The sequence below is a fragment of the Mustelus asterias genome, chromosome 4 (assembly GCF_964213995.1).
Source record: "Mustelus asterias chromosome 4, sMusAst1.hap1.1, whole genome shotgun sequence".
NCBI lineage: Eukaryota > Metazoa > Chordata > Chondrichthyes > Carcharhiniformes > Triakidae > Mustelus > Mustelus asterias.
Window position 1 is genome coordinate 100,885,513 of NC_135804.1, and position 16,403 is coordinate 100,901,915.

The 16,403-nt window shown below is 43.8% G+C and overlaps 1 protein-coding gene across 1 annotated transcript in view; it reads right to left on the bottom strand.

Moving 5' to 3' along the window:
- Window positions 1-5,644: 5,644 nt before the first annotated feature.
- tex11 (testis expressed 11) overlaps window positions 5,645-16,403 on the bottom strand; it is a 168,433-nt gene continuing 157,674 nt past the window's right edge. Inside the window, exons 28-29 of the mRNA XM_078212049.1 lie at window positions 13,801-13,968; window positions 5,645-6,172 (exon numbers count right to left, since the gene is read on the bottom strand). Of these exons, the coding sequence (XP_078068175.1) occupies window positions 6,101-6,172; window positions 13,801-13,968 (240 nt within the window). The 3' untranslated portion in view covers window positions 5,645-6,100. The remainder of the gene's footprint in view (window positions 6,173-13,800; window positions 13,969-16,403) is intronic.

The window sequence follows — 16,403 nt, forward strand, 5'->3', positions numbered from 1 at the left end:
GCCGGTAGGTTGGCTAAGGTTACTGGGGAGAATTTAAACTAGATAGGTTGGGGGGAGGGGAGCTAGAAGAGTTGACTAGGATCAAGGAACTAATTGATGGGGTGGAGGATGCAGGGGTAAGGGGAATTACAAAATTAATGGTAGAGGAGAGGGTGCAAGTGAATGAAGGTGGTAATTTAGATAAGGGAGTAGAGGGAGAGGGTGTTCGCGACTCATCAAAGCGGGTCCAGATAAAAGCTGGAATAAGGACACTTTGCCTGAATGCACGAAGCATTTGGAACAAGGTAAATGAGTTGATGGTGCAAATCAGCACGAGTGGGTACGATCTAGTGGCCATTACAGAAACGTGGCTGAAAGGTGACCAGGACTGGGAGATGAATATCCAGGGGTATCAGGCGTTTAGGAAGAATAGACAGGAAGGAAAAGGTGGTGGGGTCGCGCTATTAATAAGAGATAATATCAGGGTAGTACTGAGGGATGACATAGGCTCTGAGGAACAAAACGTGGAATCATTATGGGTAGAGATGAGGAATAGTAGAGGGAGAAAGACACTAGTAGGTGTGGTATATAGGCCCCCAAATAATAATGTTGAGGTAGGGAGGGCTATAAACAAGCAGATAAGGGATGCGTGTAAAAACGGAACGGCAATAATCATGGGGGACTTCAACATGCACATTGACTGGCAGACTCAAGTCGGTAAGGGTGGAATGGAGGAAGAGTTCTTAGAATGCTGTCGGGATAGTTTCCTTGAACAGCATGTTACGGAACCGACGAGGGAACGAGCTATTTTGGATCTGGTATTGTGTAACGAGGTAGGTAGAATTAAGGATCTTATTGTGAAGGACCCTCTTGGGTCTAGTGACCACAATATGGTCGAATTTCTGATTCAGATGGAAGAGGAGAAAGTTTGGTCCCAAACCAGTGTCCTCTGTTTGAACAGAGGGAAATATGATAGGATGAGGGATGAATTGGCTAAGGTAGACTGGGAGAGCAGGCTGGCAGGTAGGATAGCTGAGGAACAGTGGAGGATTTTTAAGGAGATCCTTTTCAGTTCTCAGCAAAAATATATTCCAGCAAAAAACAAGGATTGTAAGAAAAGGGAGAACCAGCCGTGGATAACGAAGGAAATAAAGGAGAGTATTAAAATAAAAACAGCTGCGTACAGAGTGGCCAAAAATAGTGGAGAAACAAGTGATTGGGAAAAATTTAAGAAACAACAAAGAGAGACTAAGAAAGCGATAAAGAAAGGAAGGATAGACTATGAAGCTAGGCTAGCAATTAATATAAAAAATGATAGTAAAAGTTTTTATAAATATATAAAAAGGAATAGAGTGGCTAGAGTGAATGTTGGACCCTTGGAGGACGAGAGGGGGGAGTTAATAGTGGGAAATGAGGATATGGCTGAGTCTTTAAATAAGTTTTTTGTGTCGGTCTTCACGGTGGAGGACACAAATAGTTTGCCAAATATTAACGATAGAGGGTTGGCAGCAGGAGAAATACTTAATACAATTAATGTTACCAGAGAGGCAGTGCTGGGTAGACTAATGGGACTGAAGGTGGATAAGTCCCCGGGTCCGGATGGAATGCATCCCAGGGTATTGAAAGAAATGTCAGAGGTAATAGTGGATGCGTTAGTGATTATTTATCAAAACTCGTTGCATTCTGGGGTAGTGCCGGTTGATTGGAAAACGGCTAATGTTACGCCGCTGTTTAAAAAAGGAAGGAGACAAAAGGCGGGTAACTATAGGCCGGTCAGCTTAACGTCTGTAGTAGGGAAAATGCTGGAATCCATTATTAAAGAGGAGATAGCAGGGCATCTGGATAGAAATGGTTCGATCAATCAGACGCAGAATGGATTCATGAGGGGAAAGTCGTGCTTGACGAACATGTTGGATTTTTATGAAGATGTGACTAGGGCGGTTGATGGAGGAGAACCGGTGGATGCGGTGTTTTTGGATTTCCAAAAGGCGTTTGATAAGGTGCCCCATAAAAGGCTACTGAAGAAGATTAGGGCACACGGAGTTGGGGGTAGTGTGTTAAAGTGGATTGGGGACTGGCTATCCGACAGGAAGCAAAGAGTCGGAATAAATGGGTGTTTTTCCGGTTGGAGGAAGGTAACTAGTGGCGTGCCGCAGGGATCGGTACTCGGGCCGCAACTATTTACCATTTATATAGATGATCTGGAGGAGGGGACGGAGTGTAGGGTAACGAAGTTTGCAGACGACACAAAGATAAGTGGAAAAGTGAATCGTGTGGAGGACGGAGAAGATCTGCAGAGAGATTTGGACAGGCTGAGTGAGTGGGCGAGGATATGGCAAATGGAGTATAACGTTGAGAAATGCGAGGTTATACACTTTGGAGGAAATAATAACAAATGGGATTACTATCTCAATGGAAACAAATTAAAACATGCTACCGTGCAAAGGGACCTGGGGGTCCTTGTGCATGAGACGCAAAAGCCCAGTCTGCAGGTACAACAGGTGATCAAGAAGGCAAATGGGATGTTGGCCTATATTGCGAAGGGGATAGAATATAAAAGCAGGGATGTCTTGATGCACCTGTACAGGGCATTGGTGAGGCCGCAGCTGGAATACTGTGTGCAGTATTGGTCCCCTTATATGAGGAAGGATATATTGGCATTGGAGGGAGTGCAGAGAAGGTTCACCAGGTTGATACCGGAGATGAGGGGTTTGGATTATGAGGAGAGGCTGAGGAGATTGGGTTTGTACTCGTTGGAGTTTAGAAGGATGAGGGGGGATCTTATGGAGACTTATAAGATAATGCGGGGGCTGGATAGGGTGGAGGCGGAGAGATTCTTTCCACTTAGTAAGGAAGTTAAAACTAGAGGACACAGCCTCAAAATAAAGGGGGGTCGGTTTAAGACAGAGTTGAGGAGGAACTTCTTCTCCCAGAGGGTGGTGAATCTCTGGAATTCTCTGCCCACTGAGGTGGTGGAGGCTACCTCGCTGAATATGTTTAAAGCGCGGATGGATGGATTCCTGATCGGTAAGGGAATTAAGGGTTATGGGTATCAGGCGGGTAAGTGGTACTGATCCACGTCAGATCAGCCATGATCTTATTGAATGGCGGGGCAGGCTCGAGGGGCTAGATGGCCTACTCCTGCTCCTATTTCTTATGTTCTTATAAATGCCCAGACGTCTGAGTCCAATTAATAACCAATTTATTAATTAACCATGAGGGCATATAGCCAAGTTGTGAAAGGAGAAAAGGTTCTAGTTCCCGAGGTGGTCCGCATCCAGTCCTTAGTCAATTGGGTTCATTGCCATAAATCACAATGTGAATTTGCACGCAGTAGGTAACTCACACAGGAGTCTTCCTGGCTTTCACCGTAAGGCTTCCTTTCTTAGCAGAACTCAGCACTCTGCTTATATAGTCTGATAAGACTGCACAGCTGATCCTTGCTTGCACTGATTCCTCATCAATCTGTCATGTGTCCTCCTGTGGCCATCTTGGTAGACATCAATAATTTGGATGAGGGAATCAAACGTAACATTTCCAAGTTTGCTGACAACACAAAACTTGGTGGAAATGAGTGGCGAGGAGGATGTTAAGAGGTTTCAAGGTGATTGAGACAAGTTGAGTGAGTGGGCAAATACATGGCAGATGCAGTATAATGTGGATAAAAGTGATGTTATCCACTTTGGACAGAGAAATGGAATGGCAGATTATTATTTAAATTGTGATAGATTGGGAAATATTGACATACAAAGGGACCTGGTGTCCTGGTACACCAGTCACTGAACACAAACAAGCAGGTACAGCAAGCAGTTAGGAAAGCAAATGGGGTTGGCGGCACGGTGGCACAGTGGTTAGCACTGCTGCCTCACAGCGCCAGGGATCCAGGTTCAATTCCGGCCTCGGGTCACTGACTGTGTGGCGTTTGCACATTCTCCCTGTGTCTGCGTGGGTTTCCTCTGGGTGCTCTGGTTTCCTCCCACACTCCAAAGATGTGCGGGCTAGGTTGATTGGCTATGCTAAATTGACCCGAGTATTAGGGGGATTAGCATGGTAAATATGAAGGGTTATGGGAATAGGACGTGGGTGGGATTGTGGTCGGTGCAGACACGATGGACCGAATGGCTTCCTTCTGCACTGTAGGGATTCCATGATTCACTGCAAGAGGACTTGAGTACGAGCAATGATGTCTTACTGCGGAGATCCAGCTGAGATCACATCTGGAGTGTTCTGTGCAGTTTGGTCTCCTTACCTAGGAAAGGATATATCTGCCAGAGGGGGAGTGCAGTGAAGGCTTACCAGGCTGACTCCTGAGATGGCTTGTTGTATGAAGAAAGATTGGGTCGATTGGGCCTGTATTGACTGGAATTTAGAAAAACAAGAGAGGATCTAATTGAATTGTATAAAGTTCTGATGGAGCTGGACAGACTGGATGCAGGGATGTTCTTTCCTCTGGTTGGAGGGGACAAGGAGTCATAGTCTCAGGATACAGGATAGGCCACTTAGGATGGAGACGAGGAGAAATTTCTTCACTCAGAGGGTGGTGAACATGTGGAATTCTCAACCACAGAAGACCATGGAGTCCACGTCACTGAATCTATTTAAGAAGGAAATAGATAGATTTTCTAGAGTTTAACGGTGTCAAGGAGTATGGGGAGAGCATGGAAGATGGTGCTGAGATACAAGATTAGCTGTGATCATATGAATGCCAGAATAGGCTCGAAGGGCTAAATGGTCTACTGCTGCTCCTATTTTCTGTTTCACGGTGGCACAGTGGCCTGACCCCGGGTTCGATTCCTGGCTTGGGTCACTGTCTGTGTGGAGTTTGCATGTTCTCCATGTGTCTGCATGGATTTCTTCCGGGTGCTCCAGTTTCCTTCCACAGTCCAAAGATGTGCAGGTTAAGCGAATTGGCCATGCTAAATTACCCCTCAATGTACCCGAACAGGCACCAGAGTGTGGCGATTAGGGGATTTTCACAGCAACGTCATTGCAGTGTGAATGTAAGCCTACTTGTGACAAATAAATAAACAAACTCTAACAGCATTGTGCATGTACCTACCCAACAGACAGACTACAATGGATCAAGGAGAAGCTCCCCATCACCTTCTCCAGGGCAATAACGAATGGGCAACACAATCCTGGCCTTGCCAATAACATTTACATCCCACAAAAGAATAAAAAAAACACAAGAACCTTAAATTTAAATCAAGCACAAAGCAATTGCTGCAAGTATATCTGAGACAATTGGTTTGAACGATATAAACTGAACCCACAAAATTGGGTAAGATCCATAACATCCCCCAAGCGGCAGCTGGAATCTCAGAGCAGAACAAAACAAAAGTGATTGCCACCTGATTATGGCTTCCCTGGCAACCAAAACAGGTGAGGCAATACAATTTAATTAGGCCCCTATGCAGACAGTGAATAACATGGGAGCTGCAACCCAATCCTGCATGGATTACCTGAAATTGTCCAGATTACCAAGGGTTTGCATGTCTGTAATACTGTTTTCATTTAAACGTAATTTATTACAACATTTTCCAGAAATGCCAACAGCTATTATTTCAAATTCCCTATTGTTCTGAATCTTCCTGCATATTTAACATTTAGGAGATCTTGGGATGCTTGGTTTGTCGTGTTCCTTTAATAACACCAATGCTACTTTAACACAACTGTCAGCCATTCAATGGAAAGGCTGGATTTATTTTAAATATTTGCATCTGTTTACATAAAGTCAACTATATAACATTCATCGCACACGATAAGGCAGGCAACAAAAATCTTAACAACACTAAGCAAATGAAAATAGTTTGAAAAAGCTTTGTTTCCCAATAAATTTCATATTCCTGAACATTTTCAGAACACGTTTGGGACCCAAGAGTATCGTTACAATTTTTTTGTGAATATTACCCCATAGACAATTTGAATAAATTCTAGGAATGCCAGACTGGACTTAACAGTTTGGAACAGCTATGAAATTAATGTCAACTTAGTCAATAAAAAAGTGAAAAAATTCTTAAAATGAATGAATTATATTATTCAGATAGAAGTTCACTATTGTAAAGAATGTATAATCCCACATTCCTGTTCTATATCCACTGAATGGAAATGGGACACACTCTTACTCTTCAATAGGGAGTACCTTCTTTTCTCTATCCATTCTGTCCAAAATTTCAGTGTAGAGACCCATCATCTGTCAAAACACAAATAATGTGTGTAACTCATAAGTTTCCATTTTCATTATATTCCATATACCATGTGTAAGACGGTAGTTCTACTTTTACTTGAAAAACCCTGGTGGGAACATTAGAAGTTGTGTAAATTTCTCTGTACAGTCATATCAAAGCATGTAAATATAAGATGGAGCATTCATGTGACAGAGTTTACTTCCCAGCTATGGTTACTCATATTCAAAATTCCAGGTTAATGAAACTAATAGGAAAGCATGGACCAACACTGGATCACAAGATCATACCTCTTGAGAAATCACTATCCACGTCATCCCCCAAATGAATGTAACACGAGTTTACAAATGTACAGATCAGCAAATATCCCAATATTAGCAATTATCTTAACAGGATTAGAAAGTACTATTTTGAGCGAACTGCTGCAAATTCTGAAACATAATCAATAAGCAGCCAAAACTGACCAAAATGTTATCCCGTAAAACAGAACGTGTGAGCAATGGTTGCTTGTCTCGTGAGCAGTGAAAACACCAATCCTGTGGGGAACGTCTCAGGAATCTTTAATTAATCATTGCTGCAATACATAATTTGTAGCTCCCCTCTGGGATTAGTATTTTCAAGCTACCTACGTGTAAGGAATACACCACGGAATACACCAATGAAACGCAAACTAATCTAGATGTTAGTATTTGCAGCTTGTGTGATGGCAAGCTTTCAGTCTCCTTTCCTAAGAAAGTCACTGCTGCAGGTTATACAATCCCGCAATGAACTGCAGGTTATACAATCCCATAAGGAACAAATAAAAGTCTACATTCCCGTTATTTTGATTCCTTTTTGATAAGTATGTTATTTAATGATCAAATGGTTGGCACATTCAGATCAAAAGAGGGAATTAGGCCTTCTTGAGCCAATTCAGTTATTAACTTCCTGAAGAGTAAATCAGATACCTACTGCATTGGCTGAATCAGATCTTTGAGAAAATGTTACCTTGTCGTCTCTGCCAAGGTCATTCCCAATAGCATTATTCTCTCTTAGAAAACAAATGTGTCATTAAAAGAAATTACATTTGTTCGTATGGGGAAAAAAACAGATGAAAAGTGAATAACTATTCACAATTATTGAAATCATGAAGGGAACTACAGCAATGAATGCAGAATCAGTTTGAGTGCAGAATTAGGAAAAGAAATCAAGGGATCCAATGATTGTGTCACTGCAAGAATTTTTACAGTAACCAACCATGCCTGCGTGGAGTTATTTTCAACTGAAGTGGTCCAGTATCTTTGGTAGTGAAACTGCCCAGTGAAAGAGTTGTTCAGACACCAGAATTACATTTGTCTACGCCATGACCCGGAGACAGCAAAAGTTCCAGGTAACACAGTAGAAGGAAATGCTGCTGTGGATATTCGAAAGCAAGTGGTTCCTGCTGTACAAGGATTTCCAGTGGACTGTACTCCAGTACAGAATGAGGGACCTTCATTCAGATACTCAACCAACTCCAGCTCCACTGCAACAAGCCTCACCAATGTCTACCGTGTCACCAGTGGTACTGTGCAGGTCATGGAATAGTTGCAAAGCTCCCGAAAGATTGACATATATCTGAGACACGAGTTTCACTATGTTTCTTTCCTTAAGGAGATTTGAAATTAAGGGGGAAGAAGTGTTATAGAGTGCTAGGTGGCACAGCGATATTATTGCTGGACGAGTAATCTAGAGATCCAGTGTAATGCTCTGGGGACCCGGCTGCGTATTCCGCCACAGCAAATAGAATTTAAACACAATAAAAATATGGAATTAAAAGTCTAATGATGAGCATGAAATCATTGGCGATTGTTTTGAATATTCATCTGCCATCCTCACCTAGTCTGGCCTACATGTGACTCCAGAACCACAGCAATGCTTTCGGAAATGGCCTAGCAAACCAGTCAATTATATTCAATCGCTCTGAAGAAAACACAAAGGAATCAAACCGGAGAGACCACCCAGCATTGACCTAGGCACCAGAAATGACAATGGGAAACTCAGCCCTGTAGACCCTGCAAAGTACTCCTTACTGACATCCAGGGGCTTGTGCCAAATTTGGGATAGCTGTCTCACAGATCAGACAAACAACAACCTGAAATAGTCATACTCACGGAATCATACCTTACAGATAATGTCCCCAACATCACCATTCCTGTGTATGTCCTGTGTCACCACAGGACATTCTCAGTAGTGGTGGCGGCACAATGGTATACAGTCCAGAGAATGTTTCCCTGACATTCCTGAGCATCGACTCTGGAACCCTTGAAGTCTCATGGTGTCACATCAAACATGGGCAGGGAAGCCTCCTGTTGATTACCAGGTGTCATCCCCCTTCAGCTGATGAATCAGTACTCCTCCATATTCAACACTACGTGGAGGAAGCACGGAGGGTGGCAATGTACTCTGGGTGGGGGACTTCAATGTCCATCACCACGAGTGGCTCGGCTGCACCACCACAGACCGAGCTGGCTCAATTCTAAAGGACTGGAACTGTGGCATGTGGTGAGGGGTCCAACAAGAAGGAAAAACATACTTGACCTCATCCTCACCAACCTGCCTACCGCATATGCATCTGTTCATGACAGTATCAGTAGGAGTGACAGTCCTGTGGAGAATATGTCCTGTCTTCACATTGAGGATTACCCTCCATTGTGTTGTGTGACACTACCACTGTGCTAAATGGGATAGACTTCGAACAGGTCTATCAACTCAAGACTGGGCATCCATGAAGTTCTGTGGGCCATCAGCAGCAGCCGAATTATACTCAACCACAATCTGCAACCTCACGGTCTGACATATTCCCTACTCTAGAATTATCACCAAGCCAGGGGATCAACCCTGATTCAATGAAGAGTGCAGGAGGGCATGCCAAAAGCAACACTAGGCATACCCAAAGTGTAAACCTGGTGAAGCTACATCACAAGACTACTTGCATGCCAAACAGCATAAGCAGCAAGTAATAGATGGAGACAAGCAATTAAACCACCAACAGGTCAGATCTAAAATCTGCAGTAACGCCACATACAGCCATGAATAATGGTGGACAATTAGAACAAAGAAAATTACAGCACTGGAACAAGGCCTTCAGCCCTCCAAGCCTGCACCGACCATGCTGCCCGACTGAACTAAAACCCCTACCCTACCGGGGACCATATCCTTCTATTCCCATCCTTTTCGTGTATTTGTCAAGACGCCCCTTAAAACTCGCTATCGTATCTGCTTCCACTACCTCCCACGGTAACGAGTTCCAGGCACCCACCACCCTGTGTAAAAAACTTGCCTCGTATATCTCCTTTAAACCTTGTCCCTCGCACCTTAAACCTATGCCCCCTAGTAACTGATCTTCCACCCTGGGAAAAAGCTTCTGACTATCCACTCTGTCCATGCCCCTCATAATCTTGTAGAATTCTATCAGGTCGCCCCTTAACCTCCATCGTTCCAGTGAGAACAAACCAAGTTTCTCCAACCTCTCCTCATAACTAATGCCCTCCATGCCAGGCAACATCCTGGTAAATCTTTTCTATACCCTCTCCAAAGCCTCCACATCCTTCTGGTAGTGTGGCGACCAGAATTGAATACTATATTCCAAGTGCGGCCTAACTAAGGTTCTATAAAGCTGCAACATTACTTGCCAATTTTAAAACTCAATGCCCTGGCCAATGAAGGCAAGCATGCCGTATGCCTTCTTGATTCCCTTCTCCACCTGCATTGCCACTTTCAGTGACCTGTGTACCTGTACACCCAGATCCCTTTGCCTATCAATACTCTTAAGGATTCTGCCATTTGCTGTATATTTCCTATGTGCATTAGACCTTCCAAAATGCATTACCTCACATTTGTCCAGATTAAACTCCATCTGCCATCTCTCCGCCCAAGTCACCAACTGGTCTATGTCCTGCTGTATCCTCTGATGGTCCTCATCGCTTCCACAAATCCAGCAACCTTTGTGTCGTCCGCAAACTTACTAATCAAACCAGTTACATTTTCCTCCAAATCATTTATATATATTACAAACAGTAAAGGTCCCAGCATTGATGCCTGAGGAATGCCACTTGTCATAGTCCTCCATTCAGAAACGCACCCTTCCACTGCTACCCTCTGTCTTGATGTGGAGATGCCGGCGTTGGACTGGGGTAAACACAGTAAGAAGTTTAACAACACCAGGTTAAAGTCCAACAGGTTTATTTGGTAGCAAAAGCCACACAAGCTTTCGGAGCTGCAAGCCCCTTCTTCAGGTGAGTGGGAATTCTGTTCACAAACAGAGCATATAAAGACACAAACTCAATTTACATGAATAATGGTTGGAATGCGAATACTTACAACTAATCAAGTCTTTAAGAAACAAAACAATGCGAGTGGAGAGAGCATCAAAGACCCTCTGTCTTTGACAGAGCCAGTTTTGTATCCACCTTGCCAGCTCACCTCTGATCTCATGCGACTTCACCTTCTGCAGCAGTCTGCCATGAGAGACCTTGCCAAAGGCCTTACTGAAGTCCAGGTAGACAACATCCACTGCCCTACCCTCATCAATCATCTTCGTCACTTCCTCAAAAAACTCGATCAAGTTAGTGAGACACGACCTCCCCTTCACAAAACCACGTTGCCTCTCACTAATACGTCCACTTATTTCCAAGTGGGAATAAATCCTGTCTCGAAGAATCCTCTCCAATAATTTCCCTACCACTGACGTAAGGCTCACCGGCCTGTAATTATCTGGATTATTCTTGCTACCCTTCTTAAACAAAGAAACAACACTGGCTATTCTCCAATCCTCTGGGACCTCCCCTGTAAGAGTTTTAACAACACCAGGTTAAAGTCCAACAGGTTTATTTGGTAGCAAATGCCATTAGCTTTTGGAGCCCTGCTCCTTCGACAGATGGAGTGGAAATCTGCTCACAAACAAGGCACACAGAGACACAAAATCAAGTTACAGAATACTGATTAGAATGCGAATCTTTACAGCTAATCAAATCTTAGAGATACACACAATGTGAGTGGAGGGAGCATTAGGCACAGGTTAAAGAAATGTCTATTGTCTCCAGACAGGACAGCCAGTGAGATTCTGCAAGTCCAGGAGGCAAGCTGTGGGGGTTACCGATAGTGTAACATGAACCCAAGATCCCGGTTTAGGCCGTCCTCATGTGTGCGGAACTTGGCGAGCTGCAGAAACTGATAGCCAAGTTCCGCACACATGAGGACAGCCTAAACCGGGATCTTGGGTTCATGTCACACTATCGGTAACCCCCACAGCTTGCCTCCTGGACTTGCAGAATCTCACTGGCTGTCCTGTCTGGAGACAATACACATTTCTTTAACCTGTGCCTAATGCTCCCTCCACTCACATTGTGTGTATCTTTAAGATTTGATCAGCTGTAAAGATTCACATTCTAATCAGTATTCTGTAACTTGATTTTGTGTCTCTGTGCCCTGTTTGTGAGCAGATATCCACTCCATCTGAGGAAGGAGCAGGGCTCCGAAAGCTAATGGCATTTGCTACCAAATAAACCTGATGGACTTTAACCTGGTGTTGTTAAAACTCTTACTGTGTTTACCCCAGTCCAACGCCGGCATCTCCACATCATGTTCTCCCCTGTAGCCAGTGCGGACACAAAGATTTCTCTCATGACCCCAGCAATTTCCTCCCTTGCCTCTCTCAGTATTCTGGGGTATATCCCATCAGGCCCTGGGGACTTGTCTACCTTAATGTTTCTCAAGAGCCCCAATACCTCCTCCTTTTTGATCTCAACATACCTCAATCTACACAACTTTTCTCAGACTCATCATCCACCAAATCCTTCTCTTTGGTGAATACTGACGCAAAGTACTCATTTAATACCTCGCCCATTTCCTCTGGCTCTATGTGTTGATTCCGTCCCTTGTCCTTGAGTGGGCCAACCCTCTCCCTGGCTCCAATCTTGCTCTTTATATATGTATAAAAAGCCTTGGGATTTTCCTTAATCCTGCTGGCCAATGCTTTTTCGTGACCCCTTTTAGCCCTCCTTACTCCTTGCTTTAGTTTCTTTCTACTTTCCTTGAATTCCACACTTGCTTTGTGTTTCCAGCCTCCTAGCTTTGACAAATGCTTCCTTTTTCTCTTTGACTAGGCTCACAATATTAAACAATTAAACAACTCACTGGAGGAGGAGGCTCCACAAATATCCCCATCCTCAAAGATGGAGGAGCCTCGCATGTCTGAGCAAAAGAAGCTGAAGTATTCACAACAATCTTCAGCCAAAAGTGCCGAGTGGATGATCCATCTCAGCCTCCTCCAGAGGTCCCCAGCATCACAGATGTTAGTCTTCATCCAATCAATTCACTCCACATGATACCAAGTATAACAAACGCTATGGGCCCTGACAATATTCCGGCAATAGTCCTGAAAACTTGTGCTCCAGAAGCAGCCAAGCTGGTCCAAGGGTCTTAATCAGCGATGCGGGAGTCACAAAATGATGGTGGAGATGATGGGCAGTTTAGGATTGTTTAAGTGGCATGCTCTGACACTTTGTAAATTGCCTGCCCATTATTTAAGCTGTCAGTGACAATTAAAAAATCTAATGTCTGATGCACTGTTTTACTTGACAGGCTATCTGGGGTAGGTTAGAAAAAAAACATTATCTGTTCGTATTGTTCTTTGTTGTTTCCCAAGGACTATTTTTATCTCATTATAAATCCATGGCTGAGTTTCAAAAGCTACGCTTATTTCAACAGGGGGCCCTGAGTTCATAGTTTGATAGTCTAAAGGGGCAATTAAAGGATCAACAATCCATTACGTTGGGTCTGAATAGTATTTTCCTTTGCTTTTATAAAGAGGCTGAATGTCTGAGATGTAAAAGCTTTGCATGGGATTCATAAATGGAGTTGTTTTTCACTATCAAGTGTGCATGAGTAAAAGCTGTATTAGATTGTTGAAAGTTTTTTCCATTGCCACATGGCTCCTGAGGTCTGCCCATGGAAGACACTGTACTAGGTAAAAGACTACGGAAGTGACATGGGTGAGGGTTAGAGAGCTCCTTATACAACTGGGACAAAGTCCCAAAGAACTAACATCAGCCTTCTAATCAGCCTGTATTGGCATTCACCCACTTCCAAAGCCACATAGGATCTGCTTCTGGGGTTGGTGGATCTGACTCAATCCCACTCCATCTCCCTGGAACAGAAGTTGGGTTTAAGGGCCACTTTGAATCAAAGCTGGTCTACAAAGCCAGGAAATTTGCAAACACAAGCTGCCTGGCCCAGTAGCAAAAATCTTTAAGGTAGCTAGAAGTGGATAATAAGTATTGCCTTATGATTATTACTGACTAGGCCTTCAGCCACCTGCTTCCATTCTCTGAAAGTCTCTTCCTAAACTTCTCTGCCTCTCCACCTTTTTGTCCTCCATTAAGAACTTCTTTAAAATCTACTGATTTGATCAAGCTTTTCATCACCCCTGCCAATATCTCCTTCATTGGCTTGTGTCAATATTTTCTGCTTGTGAATCTTTGCCTGCAAATGTCTTGGAAGTTTTTTTCTGCATTAAGGTACTAAAGGAATGCATAATTTTGTATACCAAGGCTCATAAATAATGAAGGTTTTTTCTTTAACTAAATGAATGATTCTTACTGTAAATTTGTCTTACCTGGCTTTCATAGTTGGCCCTGAGAGAACCCAGATGTTTGAGGAAACGCATTCCAAGCCCACACCATTGCTCTGCTTCAGTATATTTCCCCAAACTGTACAAGGAAGCCCCTGTATTCCAAGCTCGAGTCATCAGCCACAGGATCTCCACCTCTGGATATTCCTCTTGCTACACAAAGAAAAACATAGCCTAAGACATATACAAAATTTGCTCACCTAGGCCTCACATTCTTCAATCTTTAAAGTACAAATTGAACAAGATGCACCACTGTTTTATCCCTAATTGCCCTTGAGAAGGTGGTTGTGAGCTGCCTTCTTAAACTATTTCAGCCCATGTCGTAAAGGTTGTTGTATTTTGACAGGATGAGTAAATTGGGCCTATACTCTGAGGTGCTTAGAAGAATAAAGAGATAATTTCATTGAAACATGCAAAATTCTTAAGGGGCTTTATAGGTAATACCTGAGAGTTTGTTCCCCTAGTTAGAGATGGTGCCACAGGATATGGGGACGATCCTTTAGAACTGAGATCAGGAGAAATTTCTTCAAAGGGTTGTTAATCTTTGGAATTCTTTACTTCAGAGGACTGTGGATGCTTCACTGCTGAATATATACTTAAGGCTGAGATAAACGGGAAGCAGACAAGAAAGTGGAGTTAAGACCGATGATCAGCCATGATCATCCTGATTGGCAGAGCTGGCTTGATGAGCTACATGTCTACTCCTATTTTTTATCTTATGTTCTTAAGAACTCCCACAGTGCAATCAGAGAGGGACATGGCAACAATGAAGGACAGTGATGCTCTTTGACTTTGAGCAGAACTTGCAGGCCGTGGTGCTTGTGTCTGCTGCCCATTTCCTTTTACGTAGTAGAGTTTCTGGGTTTTGAAGATGCTGTTGAAGTTCCTGCAGTGCATCTTCAAGATGATACACACTATTGCCCGTGTGTGTCAGTTGCGGAGGGAGTGGATACTTAGGGTGGAGCATGGGGTTCCAGTCAAGTTGGTTGCTTTGTTCTGGATGGTGTCGAGTTCCTTGACTGCTGTTGTAGCTGCACTCATCCAGGCAAATGGAGAGTATTCTAGCACTCACCTGACTGGGAGGACAGGTTTTGGGGAGTCGGGGGTGAGTTATTTGCTATATAATTTCCAGCCTCTGATTTCCTCTTATTGCCACAGTGTCAGGCAGTTCCAGTTCAGTTTATGGTCAATGGTAACCACCAAATAGTTGATGGTGGGCGACTCTGCAATAGTAATGCTGTTGAATGTCAACAGAAGGTGGCTAGCACTCTCTTGTTCGAGATGGTCTTTGCTTGGCACTTGTGTGGCACAAATGTTACTTAAAGGACATTCCTCCTGAACAGAATCATACGTACTCATATTTCTATCTTCAGGTCATGTAATTAATATGAGCTAATCATCTCTTGTGTTTTATGGTCAAATGTACAACAGCCTGAGAAATTAAGCCCAACATAAAATTGGACACTTTTAAATTAATACAGCTAAAACTGCTTCTACAAGGTTACCACAGTTCAAAAGCCAACAGGGACACACATCAGAACAGTCTCGCATATCAAACACCAGACTTCACCTAAACAATAGAGAAGTCATCATGACCCGAAACCAGAACCCAGGCCTCTTGCATGTTGAACAGAGAGGCTCAAACTTTACATTGGAAGAGTCGTTATGGCCCGAAACCCATCAGCAGGTACTTAGCTAGAAGACATTATGATTGTGTATTCCCTCGTCTCAGCCAGACTCACTGCTATTAACCATACCTGAAAAGAGATATGTATAACTAGGATCACCTGGCCTAATCTTGTTCGGGTGTTGTGGCCCTCACCCTGTCACCTCATTGGCTGAAAGCCAGGTCTGGTGATATAAACAGGGCCTAGTTTTAAGGCTGATAAAATTGGATATCCTAAATTAAAGAATTGGGCACATTGAAATCAAACGCAGTCAAACCTCAGGCAGGCCAATTGTACAATACACAAATGTGTCTGGGCCTGACCCATCAACCACCCATCAAAGGTCGTTACACTCTACTTGAGACTTAGCAGGAGATCATGGCACCTCATTGAAATGCATCGGTCTATTGTTAGAAGCCCAGATCGGGCCAGACTTTCTGTCACCAAGAGATCCTGTAGAAACCTTACCTGATAACAAGTTCAACAACATGGAGATGGACACCTGGGGGGCGGACCCTGGTGTCCTGTCAGGCAGACATCAAGAAACCTGGGGGGCGGACCCTGGTGTCCTGTCAGGCAGACATCAAGAAACCCACTGGGGATTGGAACCCCCTCCTGGGACCTCATTGGCCGGAAGCCAGAGAAGTTTCTGGAAAGGCAAGCAGGCTGGGGATAAAGGGACACACTCAGAGGCACACTGCAGCGAAGACTCGACAGGGGAGGCGGCCGTGACCATTTGGAAGACTGACCAGAGAAGGAAGGAAGGAAGGAAGCAGCAGCCATCGAGACTGACCTTCGTGACGACAGACCAGAGGGACTCAGAGAATCGGGCCTGCAGTTTAACCAAACCACCTTTACGGGTAGTATACTTGAATCTGGGGTATCCTCTTGTTTTATGTGGGTTATTATTAATAATAATAA